At 46.2% G+C, this 26,817-nt stretch overlaps 1 protein-coding gene across 1 annotated transcript in view; it reads left to right on the top strand.

Annotated features, from left to right (window-relative positions):
- The window catches only part of LRGUK (leucine rich repeats and guanylate kinase domain containing), a 105,978-nt gene that overhangs the window by 45,042 nt on the left and 34,119 nt on the right, over positions 1-26,817 (top strand). The window contains exons 11-15 of the mRNA XM_023753544.1: positions 1,210-1,329; positions 7,696-7,792; positions 11,855-11,968; positions 15,229-15,430; positions 15,758-15,853. Coding sequence (XP_023609312.1) covers positions 1,210-1,329; positions 7,696-7,792; positions 11,855-11,968; positions 15,229-15,430; positions 15,758-15,853 — 629 coding nt within the window. The remainder of the gene's footprint in view (positions 1-1,209; positions 1,330-7,695; positions 7,793-11,854; positions 11,969-15,228; positions 15,431-15,757; positions 15,854-26,817) is intronic.

Below are 26,817 nucleotides of genomic sequence, written 5' to 3'. Positions count from 1 at the left end.
GCTCTGGCCACCCGGGATCTGTTCCCATCTGTCTAATGTTGTCATCGCAAGAATGCCATGTAAATGGAATGATGTAGTATATGCCCTTTGGGATTGGCTCATTCCCTGGAGATTCATCCAAGTTGGTGAATTGTATGAGTAGCTCATTCCCTTTGATGGCTGAGTAACATTCCTTGTGCGGATGCACCACAGTCAGTTGAGCGATTCATCCAGGCTGATTCCGGTTCTGGCTGTTACACCACAGCTGCCGTGAACATTCCTGGACAGGTTTGGTGCATATGCAGCTCCAGCCTGCCCGCTTCCCAGGGGACCCCATTGGCTGCTCGGGGTTCCCTTGCTCTCAGATCCCTCACATGCTGCCCCATTGCTTCCTCCCTCCTCTTCCTGCACACATGTGTGGTTCATGGAGATACCTTGTCCCCTGGTTTGTGATACATGTTTTCCGGGGGCTTTTGCGCTCACGTTTTCTGTTTCTCTGTGGGTTTTCAGAGAGGCTGAAGCATCGTGCTGCCACCACCCCCGTTCTTCATAGCATTCACCCCTCAGCCATCTGTTTATTTAAAATGTCCCGCTTACTCTAGAATTAGTGTCATGAGTGGAGTCCAACACTTTAGCTCCCGGTGTTGCAGGAGGTTTTAGTAGTCAACTCATTCTTTAGGCGAGCGTCTCAGGCCCAGCAGCCATGCTGACATTCATACGTCAGCTCTTACTTATTAGCTGTTCCTTTGAGCAAGTTAATTAACCTCTCTGTGTTCCAGTCTTCACATGTTAATGGGGATGATGATAGAAATATCTCCATTAGCTTCCTGTGATGACTGAATGAGGTAAAACATGTAAGACTCCTAGAATAGTGCCTGGGACATAGTAGTTGCCCAGGTAAGTTTTAGTTATTACCGTTTCTTTGCATATCAATGTTCTAATGGAATAGGTAGGGATGTTAAAGTGAAATTCTCAGAGGGCAGTCTTACTTCTTTCATTTTGAAATTCATAGGGGAATACTTCATCAAGCAAGAATTAACATACCTTACCATCTATTTTCTTTTTAAGGAATTGTTAAGTTAGATTTACACGGACTTGGATTTCCCGGGTTGTCTGTGCTTTGAATGTACTTTTGGCATCGTATGGAGGGGGGTCCGCCTGCTGTGCGGGTGCAGCCAGCACCCCGCCCTGGCGGAGCAGGCCCCGCACTGACCCTGCCCTGTGTTGCAGCACCCTGCCCAGCCTGGATGCCCCGTACCCCATGTTGGTCTTAGCCGGTCCTGAAGACTGTGGGAAACGGGAACTCGCCCACCGCCTCTGCAGGCAGTTCAGCACTTACTTCCGATACGGGTAAGCTTGCTCATTGGCTGGGGGGATTGTGGAAGGTTGGAGATTGCTAATTTTGACTACTGATTTGAAGCAAGTTCAAATGCGTGCATAGAAGGCTTATCCGCATCTTCGCCATTTATTGCACTGTTAATGTACACTGTATTTTTTTTTTACTTTAATCCTCCAAATGTTTATCTTTAATTCAGTGACAACCAAAGCACTCTCCAAGGTCAGGAAATACATGTGTTTTAATTACGCAGAGCGGCGTGGAATGGGCTCATCCTGTCGCTGGGCGGGGAGGCAGCACGATCACAATGTTGTGATGTGTGACAGGCAGCCTCCCAGTCTCCCACGCCCACAGCACAAAACGCGGCTCCTCATCCCCACACCCGGCTTTCTCTCTTGAGGCAAATTTCAGAAGGACTGAGAAGTGGTAGGCAAAGCCTTCCTTCCCTTCCTTTCCCGCCGGTTAGCACTCAGCTCGCTGCTGCTTTTCTGGACAAATATTTTGCTGTGTAATTCCCTAATGACTTAGATAAAATAGAGGAAATATCCAGGAAACTAGAACCTCCATGAGAAACCTTCAGTTGGATGTACAGACTTCCAAAGTGTTTCTGAGAATCATATTAGAATGATCACTGTGGTCTTTTACACCGGTTTCCTCTTTTATTTTTCCTGCGTGGCAACGAAATTACTTTTAGATTAGTGGTGTCTGTCCGTGAGCTGAGGATGTGACTGCGAAGATGTATAGGACAGCAAGGAAAATAATGCAAATTACGTTCTAATGCTGTTACAGGAAACTTCCTTCCCTTAAGCTGCACATGTTCAAACAATGCAGATGCTATTTAAGCAGGTCCGTTATTCAGATATCTAAAATTACATTCCTCATCCAAACAACCTCAGGACGCAAATACTAAAGAATAATGTACTCATTAATATATTTGAAGTACCCTGAGGTAACACAAGTAAATTAAAACTTAATTTTAGAATAAAACCGTATAGAGTGTCATTATACTTATATAGGGGCACTGGACCTCTAGTAAAAGATAAGTGAACCCAGAGAGTGGAAGATCAAACCAGGGCAAAGGGGCGTATCCTGCCTATTGAGCTAATACGTAAGCCTGGAACCTTCTAGAAAACCAAAGCGAGGAGAGCCAAGATCTTCTCTGATCAGGATTCCTTGCACTTCCTGGGAGCCGATTACACAGCCAGTGGCTGGTGGCCTGCCCCTCAGGTTCGGTTGTGGTATGCACTGCTGAGGCACGCTGGGTCAGACGTGTCCTGGGAGGTGTTTAAGAACTCACCACCCAGATTCTGACCCCGTCTGCCTCTGCATTCTCACCTGGACGGGCCCCCCAGTTATCCATTTTCATTACATTCTGTATTTCCCTCTTACAATGCTTATTCATCATGCGTGTGATGGATTCATCTAATGTCTGTTTTCCCTGCTCATCTGTAAGCCCAATGAGGCTAGGGACCAAGGTCAGTGATGCTCACCACTGAGTTCTCAGGGCTCAGCAGGTGGCAGGCACCTAATACACACATGGTAAGTATTTGTTCAATCAATGAGTTACTGGTTGAGTGAGCAAATGGATGAACTAATTAATGGTATTATATGCAACTTTCGTGGGAAATGACTGTAATAGGAAGCATAGGCGATTTTCCCCAACCTCCACTGATGGGTATAAGAAAAGATGGAAGGGTTCATTCATTTGTTCATCCATTCTTTCAATAAATATTTACTGAGTTCCTCCCAGGGGGTAGGCCTTGAAGATACAGTGGGAAGGAGATTGGCAAAGTCCTTGCCTTAATGAAATTTATAATCTAACTAGAGGCCCAGTGCACAAAATTTGTGCACTAGTGGGGAGGAGGTTTCTCGGCCCAACCTGCGCCCTCTAGCAGTCCAGGAGCCCTCGGAGGGTGTCTGACGGACATCCTTGGTGCTGCCACAGAGGAAAGAGAGGTTCCCGCTACTGCCGCTGCGCTCTCCATGAGCCCGGCTCAGGGCTTCTGGCTGAGCGGCGCTCCCCTGTGGGAGCACACTGACCACCAGAGGGAAGCTCCTGCATTGAGTGTCTGCCCCCTAGTGGTCAGTGCGCGTCATTCCGCCATTCGGTCGATTTGCATAGTAGCCTTTTATTATATAGGATAGGGAACTCAAACCTTAATAGTGTTATGTGCAATTTGTAAGGAGGCAAAAGATGGCAGAACAGAAATACTAAAATTAGTTGGTGCTTCTGTGCTATTACTGCTGCCGCTGCTATTTTTCTCCTCTGGATGGAATTAGTGAACCTCCCTCACCGGTCCAGAGCATCGGCCAGCCGTTCACTGCATACCATGGGGCAGAGGTCAGGGCTTGTCCAATGGCAAATCACTGTAAGAATTCCATCAAAGAATGAATCAAAGACCATGTCACTGGTTAGATAGCTAGTAATTTCATCCATTGAGAAAATAAGATAGTTACTACAATTTTATGCAGCAACTTTCTGATTAAAACCAATAATAAAACCAAAGCACATCAGGGCAGGTCATTGCTCTTCTTTATATTTTCTTTTATTTTATTCTTCATCCAACATAAATGTTATTGATTTTTAATTAAGTGAAAAGAGAAGAGGCATGAATACAGTTTCACTGTGGATGTATGCATTTACAAGGCACTTTCTCTCATTTGCTTAAATCATTCCTTTCCTTCCTAATTTTCTGCTGGTGTCCTGTCTTCCTTTTTAAATTGCATTGACCTAAGACCAACACATTCAATGACGTTCTCATATGCTAAATTGCATATCCAGATATATAAATAGTAAAAGCATAATTGGTGGTATAACAAATGTCACTGTGGCAGAGAGATTGTGCTCTTGTCTTAGGTTTGATTTTACTATTTGTTTCTGGTTTTAGAAGTAGATTGGGCCTGGCCAGCATGGCTCAGTGGTTGAGCGTGGACCTATGAACCAGGAGGTCATGGTTTCATTCCTGATCAGGGCACATGCCTGGGTTGTGGGCTTGATCCCCAGTGTGGGGTGTGCAGGAGGCAGTTGATCAATGATACTCTCTCATCATTGATGTTTCTATCTCTCTCTCCTTCTCCCTTCCTCTCTGAAATCAACAAAAATGTATTTAAAAAAGAAAAGAAAAGGTTGGATATTCTTACATGTGTTATTAGTGTCCTGGGAATGCGGATTTACTGCCTTTGGAGTCTCTCTGTTTCCAGCCTTAACATTGGTGTCTTTCTGGAAGAGAGCTGGACAATGAGGGAAACACAGCAACACCAGCCTGCCCGTCCACCTTCTAGATTTAAGACCATCTAAGTCAGCAGTTCTCAACCTGTGGGTCACGACCCCTTTGGGGGTCGAACGACCCTTTCACAGGGGTCCCCTAAGACCATCGGAAAACACATATATAATTACATATTGTTTTTGTGATTAGTCACTATGCTTTAATTATGTTCAATTTGTAACAATGAAAATACATCCTGCATACCAGATATTTACATTACGATTCAGAACAGTAGCAAAATTACAGTTATGAAGTAGCAACGAAAATAATTTTATGGTTGGGGTCACCACAACATGAGGAACTGTATTAAAGGGTCGCGGCATTAGGAAGGTTGAGAACCACCGATCTAAGTGATCTGAATAGTCATGAAAGAAAATTGTATTCTCCCTTATCTAGTACTTTCACTTTTCATGACCTTTGGCATGATGTTGGCTACTAAATATATTTTACTTTTAACACTCTAAACAGCAAAGTAAAAAACCACAGCTGTTTAGCTAAATGGGCTGGCATCTAGAATTACCTGGATGCAATCTAATCTAAGCTGCCTGTTTATACAGATGTGACCAGCTAGTAGACAGCCACTGTCTGATCATAAAGGGTCTCTGAGCAGGGGAGTGTCGGCTCACAGCCGTGTTTGGGAAGCACACCTTATCGGCATGCATTTGGGGAGGGTTTGGGAAGGGCAGGCTGGAGACAGGAGACCAGTTAGGATAAGTGACAGGTGGTGATGGTGTGAGTTAGAAAGGGGTGTGTTGTTACTGGAGAGTGGCTTCGTGGAATTTGACACTCAGATACATATGTGCTGGAATCTTCCGTGTTGCTGACCTCTTACATGTGTCCAGCAGTTCCAGCAGTTCACTGACATATCATTGCACTGAGCGTTGGGAACAGTTTCATTTGCCTGCCAAATGCTCGTGGATGCCATTGAAAGAGCTCACTACTAACAGTGTGGCGTGCAGTAATCTGCTTGGATTTAGATGCGCTCACAGCCGAGCCTCTGCCTAGATGTTTGCGATGACAAGGAGTTGATTATTTCCTGAGGCAATGTGGTCAGAACTGAGATTCTAAATCTGCATGCTACTTCCTCACCCACCCGCTAGCTCTTCCGAGGTATGGTTTTCTTCCTGTCCCGTGTCCTTGGTACTTGAACACCCCAGTATTCGTCCTGGCCTCTGGATTCCTTTCCCTGCTGACCCTCTCCTCCTCTCCATGGACTGGGTCTGTGAGGATCCTGGATGACAGCTGGCCAACGATTTGGCCATCATAATGTCCAACTCACCCCTAGACTTTCAGGATGGTGTTGTAGCCTGGGGTTCGTCTCTAACTCAGTTCTTTTGTCTGTTAAATGAAACTAACAGGGAGTATGGCTCCCGTTACAAACCAGGATCGAACTAATTGACCGTGGTTTAACAATGTAAATTATGAACTCGGAAATTTAAGTTGCAGTTGAAATTGTATTTACAGGGGAGATAAAGGATAGCAAAAGTGATGCCAAAGCAGATTTCTCTGTCCAAAATGTAGCATTATTTTTTTTTAAGTTTAGTGAAACATGCTTTCACTACGAAGTACTTCTTTTTAAGATGTTCATACTTGGCAGCACACTCCACAGTGAATGTTTCTGTGTGTGAAAAAGGATGACAGATTCCAAAGCCTCAGGTCACCTCAGGGCCTTCTTTTTTTTCCCTCCCTTTATTGAATAAGATATTACAAATGTGTCCTTATCCCCCCAATGCCCCCTCATCACCCTCAGGGCCTTCTTAGTGGAAAGTTCCGCAGTGGGTGCAGCTCTGTCATCAGCATTCCCCACATCGGTGACGCCATTTCTCCCTTTACCTGCTAGAAGCGCCACATTGTGTTTTGCTTTGTCTTCCTTTCACAAATTCTGAAGCGACTCCTGCCGCCCGGTTCCTGTGTTGAGCGTGCAGATTGGGCGCAGTGTGTAAGGCTACGCTGGGGGTTTGATGCCCAGCCACTGGTTTATCTCCCCTGACTGTCAAGGACACCAGCAGACAGAGGGTCTCAGGTCCCTGCCAGGGTGTGTGAGGAAATGCCAGTGTATCCAAACAACAGAACCAATGTCACCATGACTTGCCAGTCTGCTCTTAGAACGTCTCTTTCCTGAGTATACGGTTTAAGTGTGACATCAAGACCTTAATATTTACAGAAGTCAGAGTGGTATGAAGTCAAGAGACCTGAGGGAGGTGGGACCCACAGTCAGTCCTGGGAGCGACACCAGGCTGCTCTGTGGCCTCGGACAAGTCATGTTTAGAGTCACCTCTGAAATGGAGTTTACTGCGGCTGTTGTCCACGTCACACATTGCATTTCTTCATTCGTGTTACAGATAGTCAGAATGCAGCAGGAACAAGGCGAATTAGATCAGTCCTCCCCTCATGATCCCCGTGTCCTGCTGGGGAAGATGGGAAAAAACCTGGTACCCGGGTAAAAGAAGGCGGTTTGGTGAGAGAATTATTGGGGGTGTGGAGTGGCAATGCTATTTCAGACAGTTGAGTTGAGAATTCTATTCAGCTTTGGAATCCTGGGCTCCCAGAGGAGGTTCACGCACAGTGTGCACACGTCCTGGCAGCTCAGGGAACAAGCTCACTTCTGCCCTCAGGCAGCAGGGGCGGTGGGTCCTGAACAAGCAACTGGGCTGCAGTCGGCGCAGGCACCAGGGGATGGGAGTGTAAAGAAGAGGTGCAGACTCCAGCGATAAGGGCTCAGGAAAGGCTTTTTAGGGGGGTGACACTTAAAACTGAGTCCTGAAATCACGTGGGCATCCAGATGGCGGGATGAGAGAGGAACGTGGAGAACGTGCCGTGGATCAGAGACAACGTGAAAACACTTGGGTGGAAAATACGTAAGCAGTAACTATTGTTCTACTCCCCTAAGTGTTACTATGTGATGGCGGAGGAGGTGGCTCAGAAGGTCACCGGTAACAATGAGAGAAAATATTGTGTTGATAATCCAAACTTTGTTTCAGCCCTATGGAGTATAATCACTTACAATTTATGGGTCAATTTCAGTTTTTTCTAATATACCTTATACTGAACTCATTTCCATTTTGAATTTGAAGTTACAAGATACAGACTAGATGATCTGTTCTACGTTTTCAGGGCCTGTCACACCACAAGACCCCCGTACTTTGGAGAAGGGGATCGAGTTGATTACCAATTTATCTCTGAAGAGGCTTTTAATAAAATGGTACACATGGTAAGAATGTTCTCCTTTATTTGTATTGTACAAGAAATACATGTGCTCTGGTAGAAATATTGGAAAACAGTAATAAAAAGAACAATTACATTTTGTGTTTGTTATGAGAGATGTATTCTTATTGGGTTGTTTTTCCTTAATCCACTTAATCCATCATTGTCCACAGGCTGCTTTATTTTATGATCTTAGAGAAAGTATTATAAATTTTCAATACGACTGATGAGTAGACGGTTTAAGAAAATAGAAGTAAAAGCACTGTGAAAAATGGTTGTGATCTGTGTTTATCAGGTTCTCCTGTTATTAATCAGATTTTACTGAAGACAGACAGCTCTCACAGACCTACGTGGTGCACGGAGCTTGCGAATTGAGCATTCCAGGGGGTGGGTTCTGCCCAGAGACCCTCCTCTGTTTGCTGTCAGTGGGGCTCTCTCATTGCTGCCTCCTGGAGCACTATTTCATCACAGTGTGCTCCATGTGGCTGTCCTGTCCCTGATCCCTAGGCACCCTGTTTGGGAAGTTCTGAATCTTGGAGGCCAGGCAGTTCACTAGTGCACCATGGAGCCTTACTGTTAGACTGGAGAAGAGTCCTAATTTCTTTTAAGTCCATGTCCTTCCAATATGAGGGGAGCTGCCCTGCATTAGCCTAAAACAGGCGCTCTGGGCAATCAGACTCAATTTATTTTCCTGAAACCCTAATAATCTAATTGCTAGTAATTAGATTACTGCTGAGTTCATTTTCTTAAAGATAATTTATTTGTTCTTTCTTTTTTATTGAATTTACTGGGGTGACATTGGTTGATAAAACCATATAGGTTTCAATAAAATGTAATCTGCATCCTGCATCGTGTGCTCACCACCCAAAGCAATGTCTCTTTCCATCCCCATGTACCCGCCTTTGTCCACTTCTACCTCCCCCACCCCTCTTTCCCTCTGGCTATCACCACACTGCAGTCTATGTGTCATATATATATATATTTTTTTTTTCTTAATCCCTTCACTTGTGTTCTTTTTTGACCTTCACCTGCAAAGGGAACCCCCACAACCCTCATTTGTTTTATTTGTCAAAAGTGTATGTTCATGTCAATACACGTCCACCCATGACCCCAGTGGAACTAAAGGAATGTCTCACGTCTTCCTCACTACCAGTGAGTGTGAGCCTATTGTCTCTTCACCAAGGGCCTTGATTCTGTTTATATTATCGTTTGTTCCATCACCAAAGGAATCCTGCACCACTTTTCCCCTGAAATTTACAAAAGGGCCAGATTAAGGGTGAGTCTCTGTTTCTGCTTTTGAAAGACCACCACCCACCAGTGATGCCCTTACAGCTGCATCCTCCCTGCCTCTTCCCCTCCCCTCCCGCCCTCCTTTCTGTGCCCCACCTCCCCCAGTAATGAGCCTGGCTTCTGCCTCAGTGCACATCAGCACGGAACGTTCAAGCACAGACCCCGCAGCAGTTGCTACGACCGACCAGCTGCACCACAAAGCATGTTTCCTCTGACATTGGCAGAGAAGCCCTCCTGTCCCAGGCCCTTTCCCTCTGACCTTGTCAGAGGCACATCTCGGAGATGCTGTGTATGTTCCCTCCTGGGCCCCCGTGCTGACAGTTCAGTTTACTGTGTCAAGAGTCCTCTGGGACGTCACAGTTCTGAAAGCTTTAGACGAAGTGGTTCTCAACCTTCTGGCCCTTTAAATACAGTTCCTCATGGTGTGACCCAACCATAAAATCATTTTCGTTGCTATTTCATAACTGTAATGTTGCTACTGTTATGAATCGTAATGTAAATATCTGATATGCAGGATGGTCTTAGGCGACCCCTGTGAAAGGGTCGTTCGACCGCCAAAGGGGTCGCGACCCACAGGTTGAGAACCACTGCTCTAGAGGGATCTGAGGAGTCATCTTGTTATTAGCAAGAAGCATTTTCTTAAGACACTCTGGGTTGAAAGACAACTAGTTCCCCAAATCGATGTTGATTTCTATTGTTGGATTGGAGGCATTTTTTCTCTGTTTGGTGCATCTGTTCTCAGTATCCATGTGCTCCCCTGGTGTTCCACACCTTGCCTATCATACCCGTAATCAAGTCGGCTTCAGTTCCTCGTCAACAAGATCACTGAACTCTGTGCTGTCTTTAGTCTTACAGTTCCATTCCCTCTGCAGAAATCCTTATGTTTGAGAATCACTCGTTTTCACCTCTTCTGCTGACACATATGACTTCAGTATAATGTCAGTTCCTTCAACTTGAATTTTGCTCTGACGCCCTTCTCTTTTCTTAAAAGTGAGCTCGAGACTGTTTTACGAAGAGAGACAAACCTACAGATTATAAACTCAGGACACGTTGTCAGCTTTGCTGATCTCAGCCACACACTCAGCCTTCTGTGCACAGAACCCCACTCTTATCCCCTCAGGCGGCCTGCCCTCCCCCACTTAGCATCCTCCCTGGATAGATGACCCTGGCATACCCATCGCCACACACCCGCCCCTAACACACCTCCAACCAGCCGTCCCCCAGCGTGTCCATGACACAGCCACTTACCTACTTCTGTGCAAATAAGACCACAGATCTGGAGGCTTCTGAAATATGATTACTGCTATTTGTTAAGAAATTCACTGGCAGGGAGAAATGAAAGGAGTGTCACTTAATCTTAATTCTTAAAAAAAAAATTAACAGGGCCTGTTTTATACATAAGCACAGTGCATGAGTAATTCCCACCCTACATCCTTCCAGAAACTGTATTTGGAATCCACAGAGGGAGGCCCTTGTCCCCAAAGTATATATAGTATATATCTTAAACCTGGTTCAAGGTTTTTTGAAAACAGGGTGAGTCACAGTAAACAAGATAAGAACATACCTGGTAGATTATCTATCTATCTATCTATCTATCTATCTATTATCTATCTATCATCTATCTATCTGTCTGTCTGTCTGTCTGTCTATCTATCTATCTATCTATCTAGTTGGTTATAATACATAGATTAAAAGAAAAGGAGTCACAGTATTTGTTCCACAGAAGAAGGTATGACACCGAGAGTAAATTATTGAGGATGCTTATAGTTAACTTCCAGAATCTATGACATAAGCTTCTTCTGATTTGAGGGGGTGGATTTTCCTCATCTTTCGCAGCAGACACATCCCCCGGAGCCCATCCCACCCTGAGGGGCACCCAGTGTCTCCTGGCCTTCTACCACCGCCCCGACAGACAGCCTGTCCTGTCCTCACACATCTCCTGGACAGGGGTTCAGGAGGTGCAGGGTAGCTCGGAGACTCCTAACTGCTTGTTCTCACTGAGGATGCTGCCATTGGGGGTTCAGCCTTGCAGGCTCACTTCAGAATTTATTTCAAAACATGCACATGAGGGGTCAGAGCTGTCCATGTTTCTATTCCTTCCATTGTCATTAGCCTCCTGATTTAGATTAGACCTAGTGGTTTCATAACTGTAATATTGTCAGAGAAAGAGACAATTTTGAGACATGTGTTTTTACTTGTTTTTGTTTGTTTGTTTTGTTTTGTTTTGCAAGGGAGTACAGCTTGGGAAGAGCTGGGCAGCTTATAAGGAAAAGCAGGATAGGTCTGTTCCTCGTGGCCCCTCTCAGCACGCAGAGGTTTCAGGACGGCCCTGTTATCTGCGGCCTTTGGGTTTACCGTTTACCGGGCAGAGCAAGCTTTAGAGAAGGGAAGCTTTTCCGGGCCACCCGGGGTGCTGGCAGAGCCCAAGTTGCTGAGGCAGATGGCGAACTAAGTTTTTCTGTCTCTAATGGAGGTTTATGGAGCAGGTTGGGCAGGAGGTGGGCAAGTAAGCAAAATGACCTGTTCTACATTTCACTCTCTCCCATTTTGTCAGCACATTATTTCCAAAAACCTAATTTGTCATTGCCAGCAGAGAATTCTGAACCAACTTCTCCATCACAGTCTGATATTAATGTTCATAGGCCCATTGTTATATTATTGGTAATATTGGTAAGTTTTATGGAATCATATAAAAAGTAAGACATCAAATAATTTTCTTTATATTAAATTTCATCATGGCAGCTGTTTTAGGAAAATCTTTGTACTTCTTACATTTCAGGGGAAATTCATTCTCACGTTTAATTATAATGATCACAGTTACGGATTGAGTAGGGACACCATAGAAGGCATCGCCAGAGACGGGTTAGCCAGCTGTGTTCATATGGAAATAGAAGTAAGTGTCTTTCTTTCAATCAACTTACCTTTAATGTGTGTGTGTATTTATATTTGGGGTGGCACCCTGCTAGGCACAAGAGGAATGCACACGGAGGCGTGAGACTTTAAGTTTACAATTAGTATGTGGGAGGCAAGACACATAAAAAATAAATGACAGGAATTAGATTCCAATACAAGAAGTGTATTACTCATAATGTCTGCATTTATTAGGAGTAAAACTGCCGCTCTGGGTTTATTTTCTCAGCTATTTTCTCACTAGATGATCCTCTTGCTTCTGAGAGCTTGGGCTGAGTCTCTGTGAAGTGATATTGGGTAAAGCCCGATCCTCACAGGGTGTGGAACTGGTTCCCTGTCCCCTCAGGGCGGTGGCAGCCTGCAGTGACCTTGTTCCCTCATTCTCCGTGGGGATGTGGCTTTGCTGCCATTTGACTCCGCCGGTTCACCGGTTGCAGTATTTTCGTTCTCTTAGCAAGTTAGACTTGCAGGATTCGGGGGGGTGGGGGTGGGGGGCATTCTCTCTGCCCCAATACCCCATCTCCCTGCACTAATCTTCTGTATTAATACACAAGTTTCTCCGAAGTGAAGATTCAAAGGAAAAGCATGAATATTCCACTCATGTGTTTTTAAAAAATATGGCCTTATTAACTGAAAGGCTAAAGCCGGGGGTGCGCGAGCAGGCTAAATAGCCATCTCAGATGGTGAGCAAAGAAAAATTGAATTTATTTAAGGAAAGGGGATGGGGGATGGAGCTATCCAAAGAGAAGGGCCAAAGGGTATTGGGTCCATGATGGCAGCACAAATCTACTTAGGAGAGTGACACAAGGAAGGGCACAGAAGAAGCAACAGGAGAGCCTAGGCTGGGCTGCCTGCGCTCACTGAGAAGTCAGAGAAAAGGAGACAGGTTCAGGGGGTAGCCCAGGATGAGCTGCTGCTGCCCACTGCTTCCCTGGTTGCAAGTCTCATGGGGTCCCTTAGAGGTTGGGGGATACGTGCCTGTGGGGGAAGGAGAGGGGGCAGGGAGTGGCAGGGGCGTGCTCCTTGGAGGGAGAGCGCACACTGGGCCCTTTGTCCTGAGCGTATTTGTCTCTTTCCTGCAGGTGGAACTCTTAGGGGAGGTCTCAGGGGAGTGTCCCAACCAGTGGTTCTCAACCTTCTGGCCCTTTAAATACAGTTCCTCATGTTGTGACCCAACCATAAAATTATTTTCGTTGCTACTTCATAACTGTAATGTTGCTACTGTTATGAATCGTAATGTAAATATCTGATATGCAGGATGGTCTTAGGTGACCCCTGTGAAAGGGTCTTTCGACCGCCAAAGGGGTCTCGACCCACAGGTTGAGAACCGCTGCAATAGACCCTTCATCAGCTTCCAGGTGTGCTCTTTCAGGGTCGTGGTCTCCACTGACTGGTCGGTGCCAGGGCCGGGGTCATTAGTCAGTGTAGCTGGTCCCGAGGCAGCCAAGGCACCACTTATCTGGTTGTGCTGCTTTTCTAGGCCTGGAGCTGAAATACAACTGAGGCCTAGATGTTGTCTTTAGAGGAGACGGCCTAACCAGTGATAGGAAAGATCAGAGGTCCAAACCCTGTGACCAGTGCTATGCTGGGGAGGATAGGTTACCCTGGGGGCAAGGTGCTTGTCTCCTCTGTTTGGCCCCTTGCCAGGCATCCGGGGCTTTCTGCCCTGGCGAGTTTCCGTACCTGGCCCATTGTCCTTGCTCTGGGGGTCTAACATTTTTGGAGTCAGAAAAAATATCTGTAATAAACATTATTCCATTAGCCCAAACTTAACGGAAAACTAAATCTGGGCACGTCTGGTATTCCTTTCCTATCGACTCAGTGTGTTTCTTAAAATCTCACGGAGCAGGAGCCGTGGTCCCTTCTGGCTCTGGGTGTGAGTGTGAGTGTCCAGATTCAGGGAACCCTCCCGCTTCTCCCAGCTCTTTACCTTTCCCAACTTCAAATCCTGCTCGCCCTGTCGTTCTGCATGGGATTGGGTTTGCATTTAAGGAGGTTTTCATTGTTTTTATAAAAGGCCTTTTTCCAACAACGTCTTCCTTGGACAAGGAAGAGGTGAAAGTTGATGCATTTTTAAGGCCCAGGACTCCCCAGCTCCCTGCGTCCACCTGTTGGCAGTTCAGCGGTTCTGAGTGTGGCTCCTGCTTTCCCAATTTCCTCCCTGGGAGCTTTTTCCTGCTCGTTCCCAAGAGGTTGAGTCCATAAGTCAGGCTTTACTCCCAGTTCTCTCCAGCGAACGCATTTTCCCAACTGCTCTCGCCATGGACTCTTAGAAGTTGTTTTTGAAAAGAGCCTGTATTTCTTCCCCTGAATTTTTAAAACAAAGATTTTGAGTACTGGGTGAAACTGTTGGTGAGAGGACTGAGCTGGAAGGAGCTGCGGGTCCATGAGAGTAACTCTCTCATTTCCCTGATGAGAAAACGGGTTCAGGTGAGGGTGTGCACGGGGCCCCGGAGCTAACACCTCCACCTGCGCTGCTTCCCGCTGTGGGCTTGGGTATCGCGGGATCTGGAGCTGGGCCGTCCTGTGCTCTGGGGAGAGGCTGTGACAGGAGCCAGCCAGGCTGCTGGCTGGTGGAGGAACAGGAAGTGTCCCAGGGAGATGACAAAAGGGAACAGAGGAGCCTTTCTCTCTGGTAAGATCTCTGTCCTGACGCTGCCAGGAGGCCTTTGAAATGTAGAACTGAAGTCGCTCTTCAGTAATAAAGAAGCAGTGCTGCCCTGAGTGTACCTGTGTGTATCAGGCAGTTGTCTTTTTGGACAGTCATGTTCATTGGAATGATTAGTTCGAGGATACCAGGTAGAATGAGTTCTTATATTTCCAATGATAATTTAATATTTGATGAAGAGGGAGCAGTAATGAAAATCCAATCTTGAGATATGTATAGGGAAATAATAGCTAGTTATTTCTTATTATGAAAGCAATTCTTCAATGTAATATTACTTAGTATACTTTACATCAGGGGTCCTCAAACTTTTTAAACAGGGGGCCAGTTCACTGTCCCTCAGACCGTTGGAGGGCCGGACTATAGTTTTAAAAAAAACTATGAACAAATTCCTATGCACACTGCACATATCTTATTTTGAAGTAAAAAAACAAAACGGGAACAAATACAATATTTGTATTTGCATGTGGCCTGCGGGCCGTAGTTTGAGGACCCCTGCTTTACGTTTTCAGACATCTCCAAAATTATTTCTAAATCCTGTCTCTGTGTCTAACTTATTACCCTTTTTCAATGTGCAGGGTGTAAGAAGTTTGAAGCTCTCCCATTTTGAACCTCGGTATATCCTGGTGCTACCCCTGAACAAGAAAAAATATGAGGGCCACCTGCGGAGGAAAGGGCTCTTCAGTCGTGTAGAGATTGAATTTGCTGTCTCCAGAGTGGACCATTACATTAAAATTAATCAGAAATCTCCAGGATTTTTTGATGCAGTGATCAATGCAGGTTGGTAACTTGCAGCAAAGTTTTATTTCTGAAGGTCACTGGGGGCTCGGGGAATCTGCTTTAAGTATATTGTTATTGTTGGCTGAGTGCAGTTACTTGTGGTTGTAGGCCTGAGGCCGTTTCCTTGTTGGCTCCCTGCCAGGAGTTGTCCTCAGTCCAAAGCTGTTCCCAGGTCCTGTCCATGTCCTGGGGCCACCCTAGGACATTGCCTGCCATGATATTCATAAACTTAAATGGAGCTAAAAAATGGCTACCGTCCACAGTTGCCAGTTGGCTGTATGTTGATAGGATTCTGGTGCTTTAAAGGACACTCTCTCTTTGCCACAGATGATCTGGATGCTGCCTACCAACAGCTGAGTCAGCTGGTTCAGGAGTACCTCGGACTGGGTCAGGACACCGCCACAGGTTTGGCTCCACCTGCAGGTACAGTGCTAGCCACTTGGTGCCAGAATTTGTGTGTGAGGAGAGGAAAACAAATCTTTGAGTAGTTGAGTACAGTGGGGCCTTGACTTACGAGTTTAATTCGTTCTGAGACCGAGCTCGTTAAGGAGCTCGTTAACTCAAATTACTCTGTCAACTCAAAGCAAAAAATCAGCCGAGAGACAGGTGGTATCTCAAAAAACTCGTTAGTCGGGACACTCGTAAGTCAAGACCCCACTGTACTATCAACCAGGCTCAAGCTGCGTGTAGTTCCTTAGTCCCCACACTTCCCCTGGGGCCATCCTCCCCACAGACGGGCTGCTGTTGAGTGAGCCCCCTGGGCCTGTCCCTCTGCTTGTCTCGGGGGCCACAGGGGAACCCAGAGGACTGCCCTTCAGGGATGTGCGGGGCAGAGCCTGGGAGGCTGGCAGTGCACCAGGCTGGTCAGCCTCACGGGTCAGAACTCTGCCTTCCAGAGGTTTGGCTCCCATAGGGTCCCTCGAGACTGTGTTCTGCTTGGCAGGTTTGTGTTTACTGTTGTTTTAGTCCAAGAGGTTTCTCTGTGTTGCCCTCAAAAAGTGGCACCGCAGAGTGTAGCGGGAGAGCGCGGGCCAGAGCCTGTGAGCCAGCCCTGGCCCTGCCGCTCCTCCGGGCAAGCTGCTTACTGCTCTGAGCTTCAGGTTACTGCCTTCTAAGTGGATTGAGTGCTCCCCACGGCCTCATGGGTCGTGTGTGAGCAGCAGTGATGTGGGATATGTGAGTGCATCTCCTCGGAATCTAGGATTCTAAAGTTAGAATTTTCGAACCTGAGTCATTTGAAATGTATTTATAAGGTTCCCCCAGGTCTACCTCATACTCACTAGGATGACTATAACAAAAACCAAAACACACACAAAATATGTTGGCATGGATGTAAAGAAATTGGGAATGTAAAATGGTATAGCTGCTCTGAAAAACAATATGGTGGTTCCTCAAAAAATTAAAAATAGAATTACCTAAAAAAATAGAGAAGGAAAAAAAAATAGAATCACCATGTGACCTAGAAATTCCACTTCTGCGTATATGCCCCCAAAGAACTGAAAGCAGAGACATGAACAGATATTTGTACGCCTGTGGTCATAGCAGCATTATTTACAGCAGCCAAAAGGGGAAGCTGCCCAATGTCTATGGAAGGATGAACGGATAAACAGAATGTGGTGTATGCCTACAATGGGACACTATTCTTCCTTAAAAAAGAAAGCAATTCTCTCACCTGCTACAACATAGATAAACTTGGAAACATTATACGAAGTGAAAAAACCAGACACAAGAACACAAATACTATATGATTCCGCAGATAGGAGGCGAATTCCTTAAAGACCGAAAGTAGAAGAGTGGTGGCCAGGGCTGAGGGAGTGGGGCGGGGTTTCCGTTCCCCAAGAGGAAAGGAGTTCTGCAGACGGTGGTGGTGATGGCTGCACAACACTGTGAGTGTACCGAACGCCAGTGACTTGTGCTCTCTAAATATGGTTAACCTGGTAAATCTTATGTGATGGGTTATTTTACCACCATAATAAAAACAAGGTGCCACCAATGGGCGGAACCACATTCCCAAATTGCTCCTTGTGAACCGCTAACTGGAGACTTGGCTGCTGTGCGGGTGCCCACAGCTTGGTGTACACGTGGTTTCTAGCCTCTGTGACTGCCCAGGTAGGACAGGGCCAGTGCGTCCTGCCAGGCGGGGGCAGAACGGTCTTGAATCCACCAGTTACACTGGCTGTGCCAGTGGTTCTCAAACCTTGGCTGCACATTAGAACCACCTGGGAATCTTTTTAAAATCCTGATTTCTGGGCCCCATCCTCCCCATAACAAAGACACAGAATTTCTGGAGGATGAGGCCCAGAAATCAGGATTTTAAAAAGATTCCCAGGTGATTCTAATGTGCAGCCAAGGTTGAGAACCACTGTCTTAGAGGCAAGTAAGGAGAGGACGATCTACTCTCTGTAGTGCACCTGAGGAAAGTGTGCCCTGGGTGAAACAGGCAGGAGCGGAGGCGTGGAGGGCGGGCTCCGTCCACAGTCCCGGGGTGTCGGTGTGTTTGCGTCAGGCAGCGGCTCTTCAGCACCTGTGCCCCCCAGCAGCGCAGGCTATCTAATGAGGCCTCCGTAGCTTGATGGAAGTTTCTCTTGAGGAAATCTGGCTCCCTTTGCTTTAAATCCTTGCCGACCTAGCAGCCTCCTCCTGATCTTTAATTTGGTCCCCTGGGTGGACCTGTCCCGGTGGGGGCTGTCCCTTACGTTAGAACACCCTGCCCGGATCCCTGAGCCAGGCCCATCTCCCATTGTAAATTAATAAATTGGTGTCCTGGCTTTTAAATCAGCCCCTTGTGGGTTTGGATAAACATGAGTCAGTCCCCCGAGCCTGACCAGTTCTGAGTAACGGAGGAAAGTGCGCTTCTGGATCCGTGGCTCTGGGGCACCTCTGAGTGGTGGTCCCTGTGCAGGACTCTATCTCTGACTCAACAGCCAGCGGGGGCAGCAGGGGAGGGAGGGGAAGAAACCATAGGGGGCCACTCTTTTTTTTTGTTTCTGTGGGGGGGGGGGGGGGGCGTTTCATCTCCATCGTTTCTTATTCTGCAACTGCCAGAAACTCTCACTGTTGCATGCAGTTGCTATTCAGGAAATTAATAGACCAGATAATGTGTGCGTAGGAAAATGGACTCCCATTTTCAAAGGTATAATAAAACTTCATTTTTTTGCACTAATTAGGTTAGCCCTGTCTGACTTAATGAAAAGTATGAATTATAGAATTTGTAAGTTCTCAGGTCATTTCATAACTGTAACAGGGCCATCCAGTTATTGACTAATCGAATTCCATCTTTCCCAAAGCAGATGGGAGTGTTTGTGATTAATATACCAAATCACTAAACCCAACAGCCCCTGTTTTTCTGGCAGGTTTAGTATTTTAGAATAAAATATGTTTTTCTTAAGACACCACATACTTTCTTATTTATACAGTTAATTTGTTGGGGAAGTTTTTTTTTCTCAGTTGATGGTTTAAGGATGGATTTGACTTTTTTGTGGAGCCTAAACATTATTCAAGTGAGTATTAAAAAATTCTCATTAACATTGTCCGTTTTCTAAGCTTTTATAGTGTGTCTAGTGGCCCAAGAGTAGAGCCAGGGGCCTCTGAGATTCACAGCTGAAAAGTATTGCCAGGTGTTTACAGGCTCACTGAGGGGAGGGCGCACCACAGCTACCACCAGGTGAAGGTCAGGACTCCATCAGGGTCATTGCCACGGGTTCTGCTGGCTCTCACCTGTTTGCCTGGCACTCTGATGTTAATTTCTGTAGTTTAGGTATATCTATATAAATGTTTATACTAGTATTACTCATATATGTGGGACCCCAAGAAACAAAAGTTGATAATTTCAGTATAGTGGAATACTTTATATATATAATTGAGCTAAGAAGGTAAGAAAGTGAAAAGTATAAGATCCTGTGAAAGACAGTTTTGTCTGAGCAATTAGAAACTGGACTAAAAGTAGGAATCCTTAATTTTGTATTCTCAATGTCACCAATAATAATTAATTTAGAGAAATCACTTAAACACCCATTTCTTTTTTAAAAAGTCAACTCATGTAATATTATGGAACACTGTTAGAATCCAGTCTTCAGAGCTGAGGTGTGCCCTGCTGGTTAGAGCATCTGTATTACATGTTAGTACACACAGGAATCTGATGGCCAACAGCATTCTTTTCATAGAAACAGAGATCCTGTATCAATGCAAACTGGAAATCATTCCCAAATATTTGATATTATAATCGACTAGACATATTATATTGGACTCATGCACCCATGGGGTCCCTCGGCCTGGCCTGCAGAGATAGGGCCAAAACCAGCAGACCAACATCCCCGAGGGGTCCCGGAGTGCGAGAGGGTACTCTGCAAAGTTGCTGTCATTCGGCAGCTCCTATGTTGAGCATCTGCCCCCTGGTGGTCAGTGCATGTCATAGGCTTTTATATATATAGATGATTTTATCTCTGGTAGTTCTATGTTGTTTATTTGTAACTGAGAATGCAGTTTTAATTCCTTTTCTTAAACAATGAAAGTGGCACAAAGTGGTAAAAGTAAGCCCCAGATTATCAATCCTGAGCTGATAGCAGGCCCATCAGCCTGGCCCCAGAAAACTAAACCTGCAGCAGGGGAGAGACTAAATGAATTTGTATTCCATGCAGGTATAAAATGGTGACTTTAGGTACAGAGTAATTATAAAACCTCGAGATCTTTAGACCTACCATTAATTAAAAGTGTATAGCAATTAAAGTACACAGTTATCTTATTTTTTTCCCCTATAGCAATACAGGTAAATATTTCTAAACTATAAAGACCAAAAGAGCCAAGTAAACAATATAACTTCTATAAAATTAGGAAAAACTCACTATATTCACAATTCAGTGTAAGGGATACCTTTACCCTCCATATGTCTCCATACAGCCCATTTCTTCCAGTAAAGCTTTTCTTTTCCTTTTTTCATTTTTAATGATTTTAGAGAGAGGAAGGGGGAGAGAGAGAGAGAAGCATCGATTTGTTGCTCACTTATTTGTGCATTCATTGATTGAGTCTTGTATGTGCCATGACCAGGGATCAAACCCACAACCTTGGTGTATTGGGATGCCAGCTGAGCTGGGTAACCAACCGAGCTACCCGACCAGGCTCTAGCAAAGCTTTTTAAAGAGCCGATCCAACTTCCACCCTGCATTCTCGCTATAGAGATCATAACATGAAATTATATTTGCAAGTCATTCAGAATTCTGACTAATGATGGAGGAAATTGATGATGGCGATGAGCAAACAGAGGAAATTGGTCAATTTGCCAGCCCATAAAGTGGTGCCGTTATCTCTAATAAAGGGTATGGCATCATTTGACAAATTACATGAACAGTTAAACTGTGGAAGTCAGGGGGAATCCTGCATGTCTGATTGCAGGAAACCAGGAAGACTTAAAGAACCTCAGCATTGGGTTTCACTCTTCTTATATTCTTCTAGATTTCTATGTGGTAAAAAGAAATAACATAAAACGTGCCATTTTAACCATTTTAAGTGTACAACTTAGTGTCATTAATTACACTCACAATGTTGCCTAACCATTATCACTACCTGGTTTCCAAAATTTTCCATCACCGCAAACAGAAACTCTGTATCCACTAAGTAATAACTCCTCCCGGGACTTGGTACCCGCTAACCTATTTTCTGTCTCTCTGAATTTGCCTGTGCTAGGTGTTTTCACTGTTATATTTGGTTTTAACCTGTTTCTTGGCTAAATTTGTGTTCTAATTTATAAGTGATGTAAACTAGAGAGATAAGAATGATGATCAGGGCATCCCCCCAGACACCCTACGAAGAGGCAAGCTCTTCCCCTGTCCCCACCCCCTTCCACAGAGACGCCTGGTTTGAGGGGATGCGGAGGATGCACACCTACACTACAGGGCAGTCCAAGCTCATATCCAGGGACCACCTCGGGGGCCTGACTTGTTTGGTCTCCCCCAAAGTGAGCTGAGGCTAGTTTCTTCAGGGCTGTTCTAGGCTGTGCTGCCTCTGAGTGATAGCATGCAGAGCCATGTCCTTAGACTGGCTTAAGGTGCTATAGGGACACGAGAACAGCAGGGCTTCTATCATAAACAGTGCTTATTGGGGTGATGGTGTCCCTGAGACTGTCCATGAGACCCAATCACTCAGAGAACTTGCTGTCATAGTGAACAAAGGAAGCAGTTCCCCTCTGCAGCACTGCCATTGACAGTGGCCTCAGCGAGCCTTTATACAAAACATCTATCTTTATTGTTGAAAGTATTACAGATCTTCCCCCCCCTTTTTTCCCATTGGTTCCTCCACCCTGCACCCACGCCCACTCCAGGCCTCCACCACATCTTTGTCTGTGTCCATGGACTATGCATATCCTATATAATAAAAAGGCTAATATGCAAATCGAACAAAACGGGGGATCAACAGTTGCTATGATGCACACTGACCACCGGGGGTCAGATGCTCAATGCAAGAAGCTGCCGCCCTGGTGTCAGTGCGCTACCATAGGGGGAGCACTGTTCAGCCAGAAGCTGGGCTCACTAGCTGGCGAGCACAGTGGTGGTGGTGGGAGCCTCTCCCGCCTCTGAGGCAGCACTAAGGAGCAGCAAGCCGGTCTTCTGGCTGAGCGGCACTCCACTCCCCACGTGGAGCGGGCCTAAGCCAGCAGATGGACATCCCATGAGGGGTCCCAGACTGCAAGAGGGTGCAGGCTGGGCTGAGGGAATACCCTCTCCTCCAGTACATGAATGTCATGCACCTGGCCTCTAGTATGCATATAAGTTCCCTAGTTAATCTCTCCCTACCCACCCACTCCCGCCTTCCCTCTGAGATGTGTCAGTCTGTTCCATGCTTTTGTGTCTCTGGACCTATTTTGTTCATTTGTTTCTTTTGTTCATTAGATTCCAAATATGAGTGAGATCATGTGATGCTTGTCTTTCTCTGACTGGCTTATTTCGCTTAACATAATACTCTTCAGGTCCCTCCAAGAGATCTGTCTCAAAGGGTATGAGATCCTTCTTTTTTACAGCTGCGTAGTATTCTATGGTGTAAATGTACCACAACTTTTTTATCAACTCATCTACCGAAGGGCACTTGGGCTGTTTCCAGATCTTAGCTATTGTAAATTGTGCTGCTATGAACATTGAGGTGCATACATTCTTTTTTATTGGTGTTTTGGGTTTCTTAGAATATATTCCTAGAAGTGGGATCACTGTATCAAATAGCGGTTCTATATTTAATTTTTTGAGGAAACTCCATACTGTTTTCCAGTCTGCATTCCCATTAGCAGTATATTAGGGTTCCCTTTTCTCCACATCCTTGCCAGCACTTGTCATTTGTTGATTTTTCAGTGATAGCCATCTGACAGGTATGAGGTGATACCTCATTGTTTTAATTTGCATCTCTGATGATCATTGACTTTGAGCATTTTTTCGTATGTCTCTTGGCCATCTGTATGGAACTTTGGAGAAGTGTCTATTTAGGTCCTTTGCCCATGTTTTTAATTGGATTGTTGTCTTCCTTTTGTTAAGTTGTATGAGTTCCTTATATATTTTGGAAATTAACCCCTTTTCAGATGTATCATTTGCAAATATGTTCTCCCATACAGTGGGCTCCCTCTTCATTTTGTTGATGGTTTCTTTTGCTGTGCAAAAGCTTTTTATTTTAATGTAGTCTCATTTGTTTATTTTCTCCTATTTCTCTTGCCCTAGGACAGTGATGGCGAACCTATGACACGCATGTCGGAGGTGACACACGAACTCATTTTTTTTGGTTGATTTTTCTTTATTAAATGGCATTTAAATATATAAAATAAATATCAAAAACATAAGTCTTTGTTTTACAATGGTTGGAAATATCAAAAAATTTCTATATGTGACATGGCACCAGAGTTAAGTTAGGGTTTTTCAAAATGCTGACACGCCGAGCTCAAAAGGTTCGCCATCACTGCCCTAGGAGATGTATTGGCAAACATATTGCTACAAGAAATGTCTGAGATTTTGCTGCCTATGATTTCTTCTAAGATGTTATGGCTTCACGAATTTTAAGTTTTTAATCCATTTTGAGTTTATTCTTGTGTATGGTGTAAGTTGGTGGTCTAGTTTCATATTTTTGCATGTACTAGTATCCAATTTTTCCAACACTATTTATTAAAAAGACTGTCTTTACTCCACTGTATGCTCTTGCCTTCTTTGTCAAATATTAATTGAGTGTAATGGCTTGGGTAGATTTCTGGGGTCTCTATTCTGTTCCATTGACCTATATGCCTGTTCTTGTGACAAATACCACATTGTTTTGAGTACAGTGGCTTTGCGATATAACTTGATATCTGGTATTGTGATTTCTTAACTTTGTTCTTCTTTCTCAAGATTGCTGTGGCTATTCGGGGTCTTTTTTGGTTCCATATAAATTTTTGTCTAGATCTGCCATTGGTATTTTAACAGGGGTTGCATGGAAAATATAGATTGCTTTGTGTAGTATGGACACTTTAATGATGTTGATTCTACCAATCCATAAACATGGTATATTCTTCCACTTGTTTATATCTTTCTTCTATCTCTTTTTTTAATGTCCTGTAATTTTCCAAGTATCAAATAGCAGTTGGATATTTGATACTTGGAAAATTACCTCCTTGGTTAAATTTATTCCTAAGTATCTTAATTTTTTGTTGCAGTTGTAAATGGGATTGTTTTTTAGTTCCTCTTTCTGAGAATCCGTTATTGGTGTATAAAAATGCCATCAATTTCTGAGAGTTAATTTTGTATCCTGCTACATTGCTGAGTTCATTTATTAAGTCTAGTTGTTTTTTGGTGGGTAGTTTTGGGTGAGTTTTCTACGTACAGTATCATGCCATCTGCAAATAATGAGAGTTTTACTTCCTCCTTTCCAATTTGGATACCTTTTATGTTTTCTTCTTGCTTGATTGCTGTGGCGAGGACTTCCAGTACTATGTTGGTAAGAGTGGTGAAAGCGGACATTCTTTTCTTGCTCCTGTTCTTACGGAAAATGGTTTAATTTTTTCCAACTACTGAGTATGATGTTGGCTGTAGGTTTGTCATATATGGCCTTTATCATGTTGAGGTATGATCCCGCTATTCCCACTTTCCTGAGAGTTTTTATCACAAAAGGGTGTTGGATTTTGGTGAATACTTTTTCTGTGTCAATTGAAATGATCATGTGATTTTTGTCTTTCAATCTGTTTATGTGATGTATCCCGTTTATTGAGAGCCATTTTGGATGCCAGGGAAGACTCGGAGGGAAAAGGGTAGCCCCGGGGGTGAGGTGGGGTGGCCACCTGAATGGGGGATCCTGGGGAGCAGCACCTCTGAGCCACGGGGCCTGAGGGTTCTCTGGGATCTATACCCTCCGTCCTTCTGCCATCCAGCACTTGTTTCCTGAGTGCTGCGGGGCTTCACGCACCTGCTGGGGTTGGTGCGCTGGCACGCCTCCCGCAGAGCGCAGTGTCTCCGAGGGGCTGCCAGCAAACAAGGAAACCGAGGGACTTTGTTTGGCTTAGACGCCCATCTCCTACTTCCTGCCCCTGAAAGCAGCCTGGGCTGCAAGGTGGGGAAACGTAAATCTCATTCACTTAGCAAAAGTTCTTGCCACTCTCAGAGCTGGATATAAATGTTGGTTCTGTGAGTAACCTCTTTATGTTTATTCAGTAAAGTGCATGTTTTCAGTTGACTAAGGTTCTAAATTCCATTAACTAAGAGAAATCTGGACACTTAGTACACCCAGGCGCAGGGATGGTTGGATGCTTCTATATGTGCAATCTCATGCTTTCCGTGGGCCTGGGTGCAGCAAAGGGCAAGGTGTTTTTTTGTGATTAACTTCTGAAGAGAGTCTTCGCTAACGTCTTTTTATATCAAAGCAGGAGACCCCTCGAACAAGAAGACGCCCTCCGGGGTCCCAGCACACCTGGTTCCCTCCCCCAGGCGCCTGGCAAAACTGCAGGCAGACGGCCTGGCCGCAGAGCGTCTCTCTGGGGGGCAGGTCCCTGAAAACCAGAACCAGGAGCTGAGTCCGGGGGGAGCCACCCCTCAGCGAGAGCCTTCTCCCCGTGGTCACATCGGCGCTGAGGCTCCTGCACAGCCTGGCTCGTTGGCTCTGAGCATCCCCCCGGAGGCCCAGGCCGCATCCCCAAACCAGAAGGAAGGCGATGCGCCACAGTCGGCTCTTTCCTCAACAAGAACCACCACAAACCCCCCTGAAAACGAGGCCGGGACATCCGAGCCGGTAGCAGGTGAAGGAGGGCAGGGGCCCCCTCGGCTCCCTGACCCACCTCCAGCCCCCAGCCCTCCGCGGGACCAGAATGAGGAGTCGGGGGAGGTCGAGGTGACCCCCACCGACCCACCCTCGCCTGAACCTCCGCAGGGGCCTGGCCCGACACCCCTCAGCCCCCAGAGAAGCCAGGCTGAGGAGACTGAGTCAGCCGATCTGCCACCCGGCAGTTCCCATCATGACCCCCCAGGACAGCCGTCCGACCCCGAAGGGGCTCTGATGCTCCAACCGTCGCTGGGAGAATCTCAACATCCCCTGGAGGAGGGAACCCCAGAGGCGGAAGTCAGGGTCAGCACTCCTTTCCCAGGAACGCCGCCCCCCCAAGACCCAGGAGGAATCAGCAAGCAGCCCCAGGACAGGGGAGACCCAGCGGCTTTGCTTTCCAGAAGCCGACTGGCCCCCAGCAGGCTGCCCGGCCGCGGGTCCTCGCTCCCCTCCAGAGCCCGAGGCCCTCACCCCGACTCCCTCACCCCGCGCAGCTGCAGATCAACCCAGGACGCCCTCTCCAAAGCCTCCACCAGCTCAGGAAGGGGATCCCGGCAAACTCCCTCTCATCAGCCCCCCAAATTCCAAACCACCACCGCACCTGAGCCCCCATCCGGGCCACAGTCCTCAGCACGTCCGGGAGGAGAGCGTCAGGGAGGTGAAACTCCCTCTGATCAGCCCCCCTATCCAGGAGCACCCCCCACAGCCTGCCCCTGACCTGCCCCAGGAAGAGGAGGCCCCGGGGGTCAGGCTCCCTCGCCTTCCCACGCCCCTGCCTCAGAACCGGGGTGCCCGTCATCAGTCAAGGCCTGCCAAGGAGAGGCAAGCACCCCAAGGTGGCCGATCCTCCAGCAAGAAGATTCCGGATATGCAGGCATCACCCCCAAACCAAGAGCCCGTGCAGCAAGCAGTAGCGAGGAAAAAAAAACTCCCTGCCCAGAGAGGGACAGCTAGAGGACCAGCACATCTGACAGAGGTGCCACCCGCAAGCCACCGGACAGCCTTGCAGCCAGAATCCCAGAGCAGACCCACCGGCCCAGAGACCGCCGCCGCCCCTAACCCCAGCCCTCCCGGGAGCCCTCAGAGGAGCCAGAAAAGCAGAGCCCACCCCCCAGGGATTCCTGAGCCACCCCACGCTG

The sequence above is a fragment of the Myotis lucifugus genome, unplaced genomic scaffold (assembly GCF_000147115.1).
Source record: "Myotis lucifugus unplaced genomic scaffold, Myoluc2.0 scaffold_46, whole genome shotgun sequence".
Taxonomy (NCBI): Eukaryota; Metazoa; Chordata; class Mammalia; order Chiroptera; family Vespertilionidae; genus Myotis; species Myotis lucifugus.
This window is presented reverse-complemented; position numbering and strand designations above follow the sequence as displayed.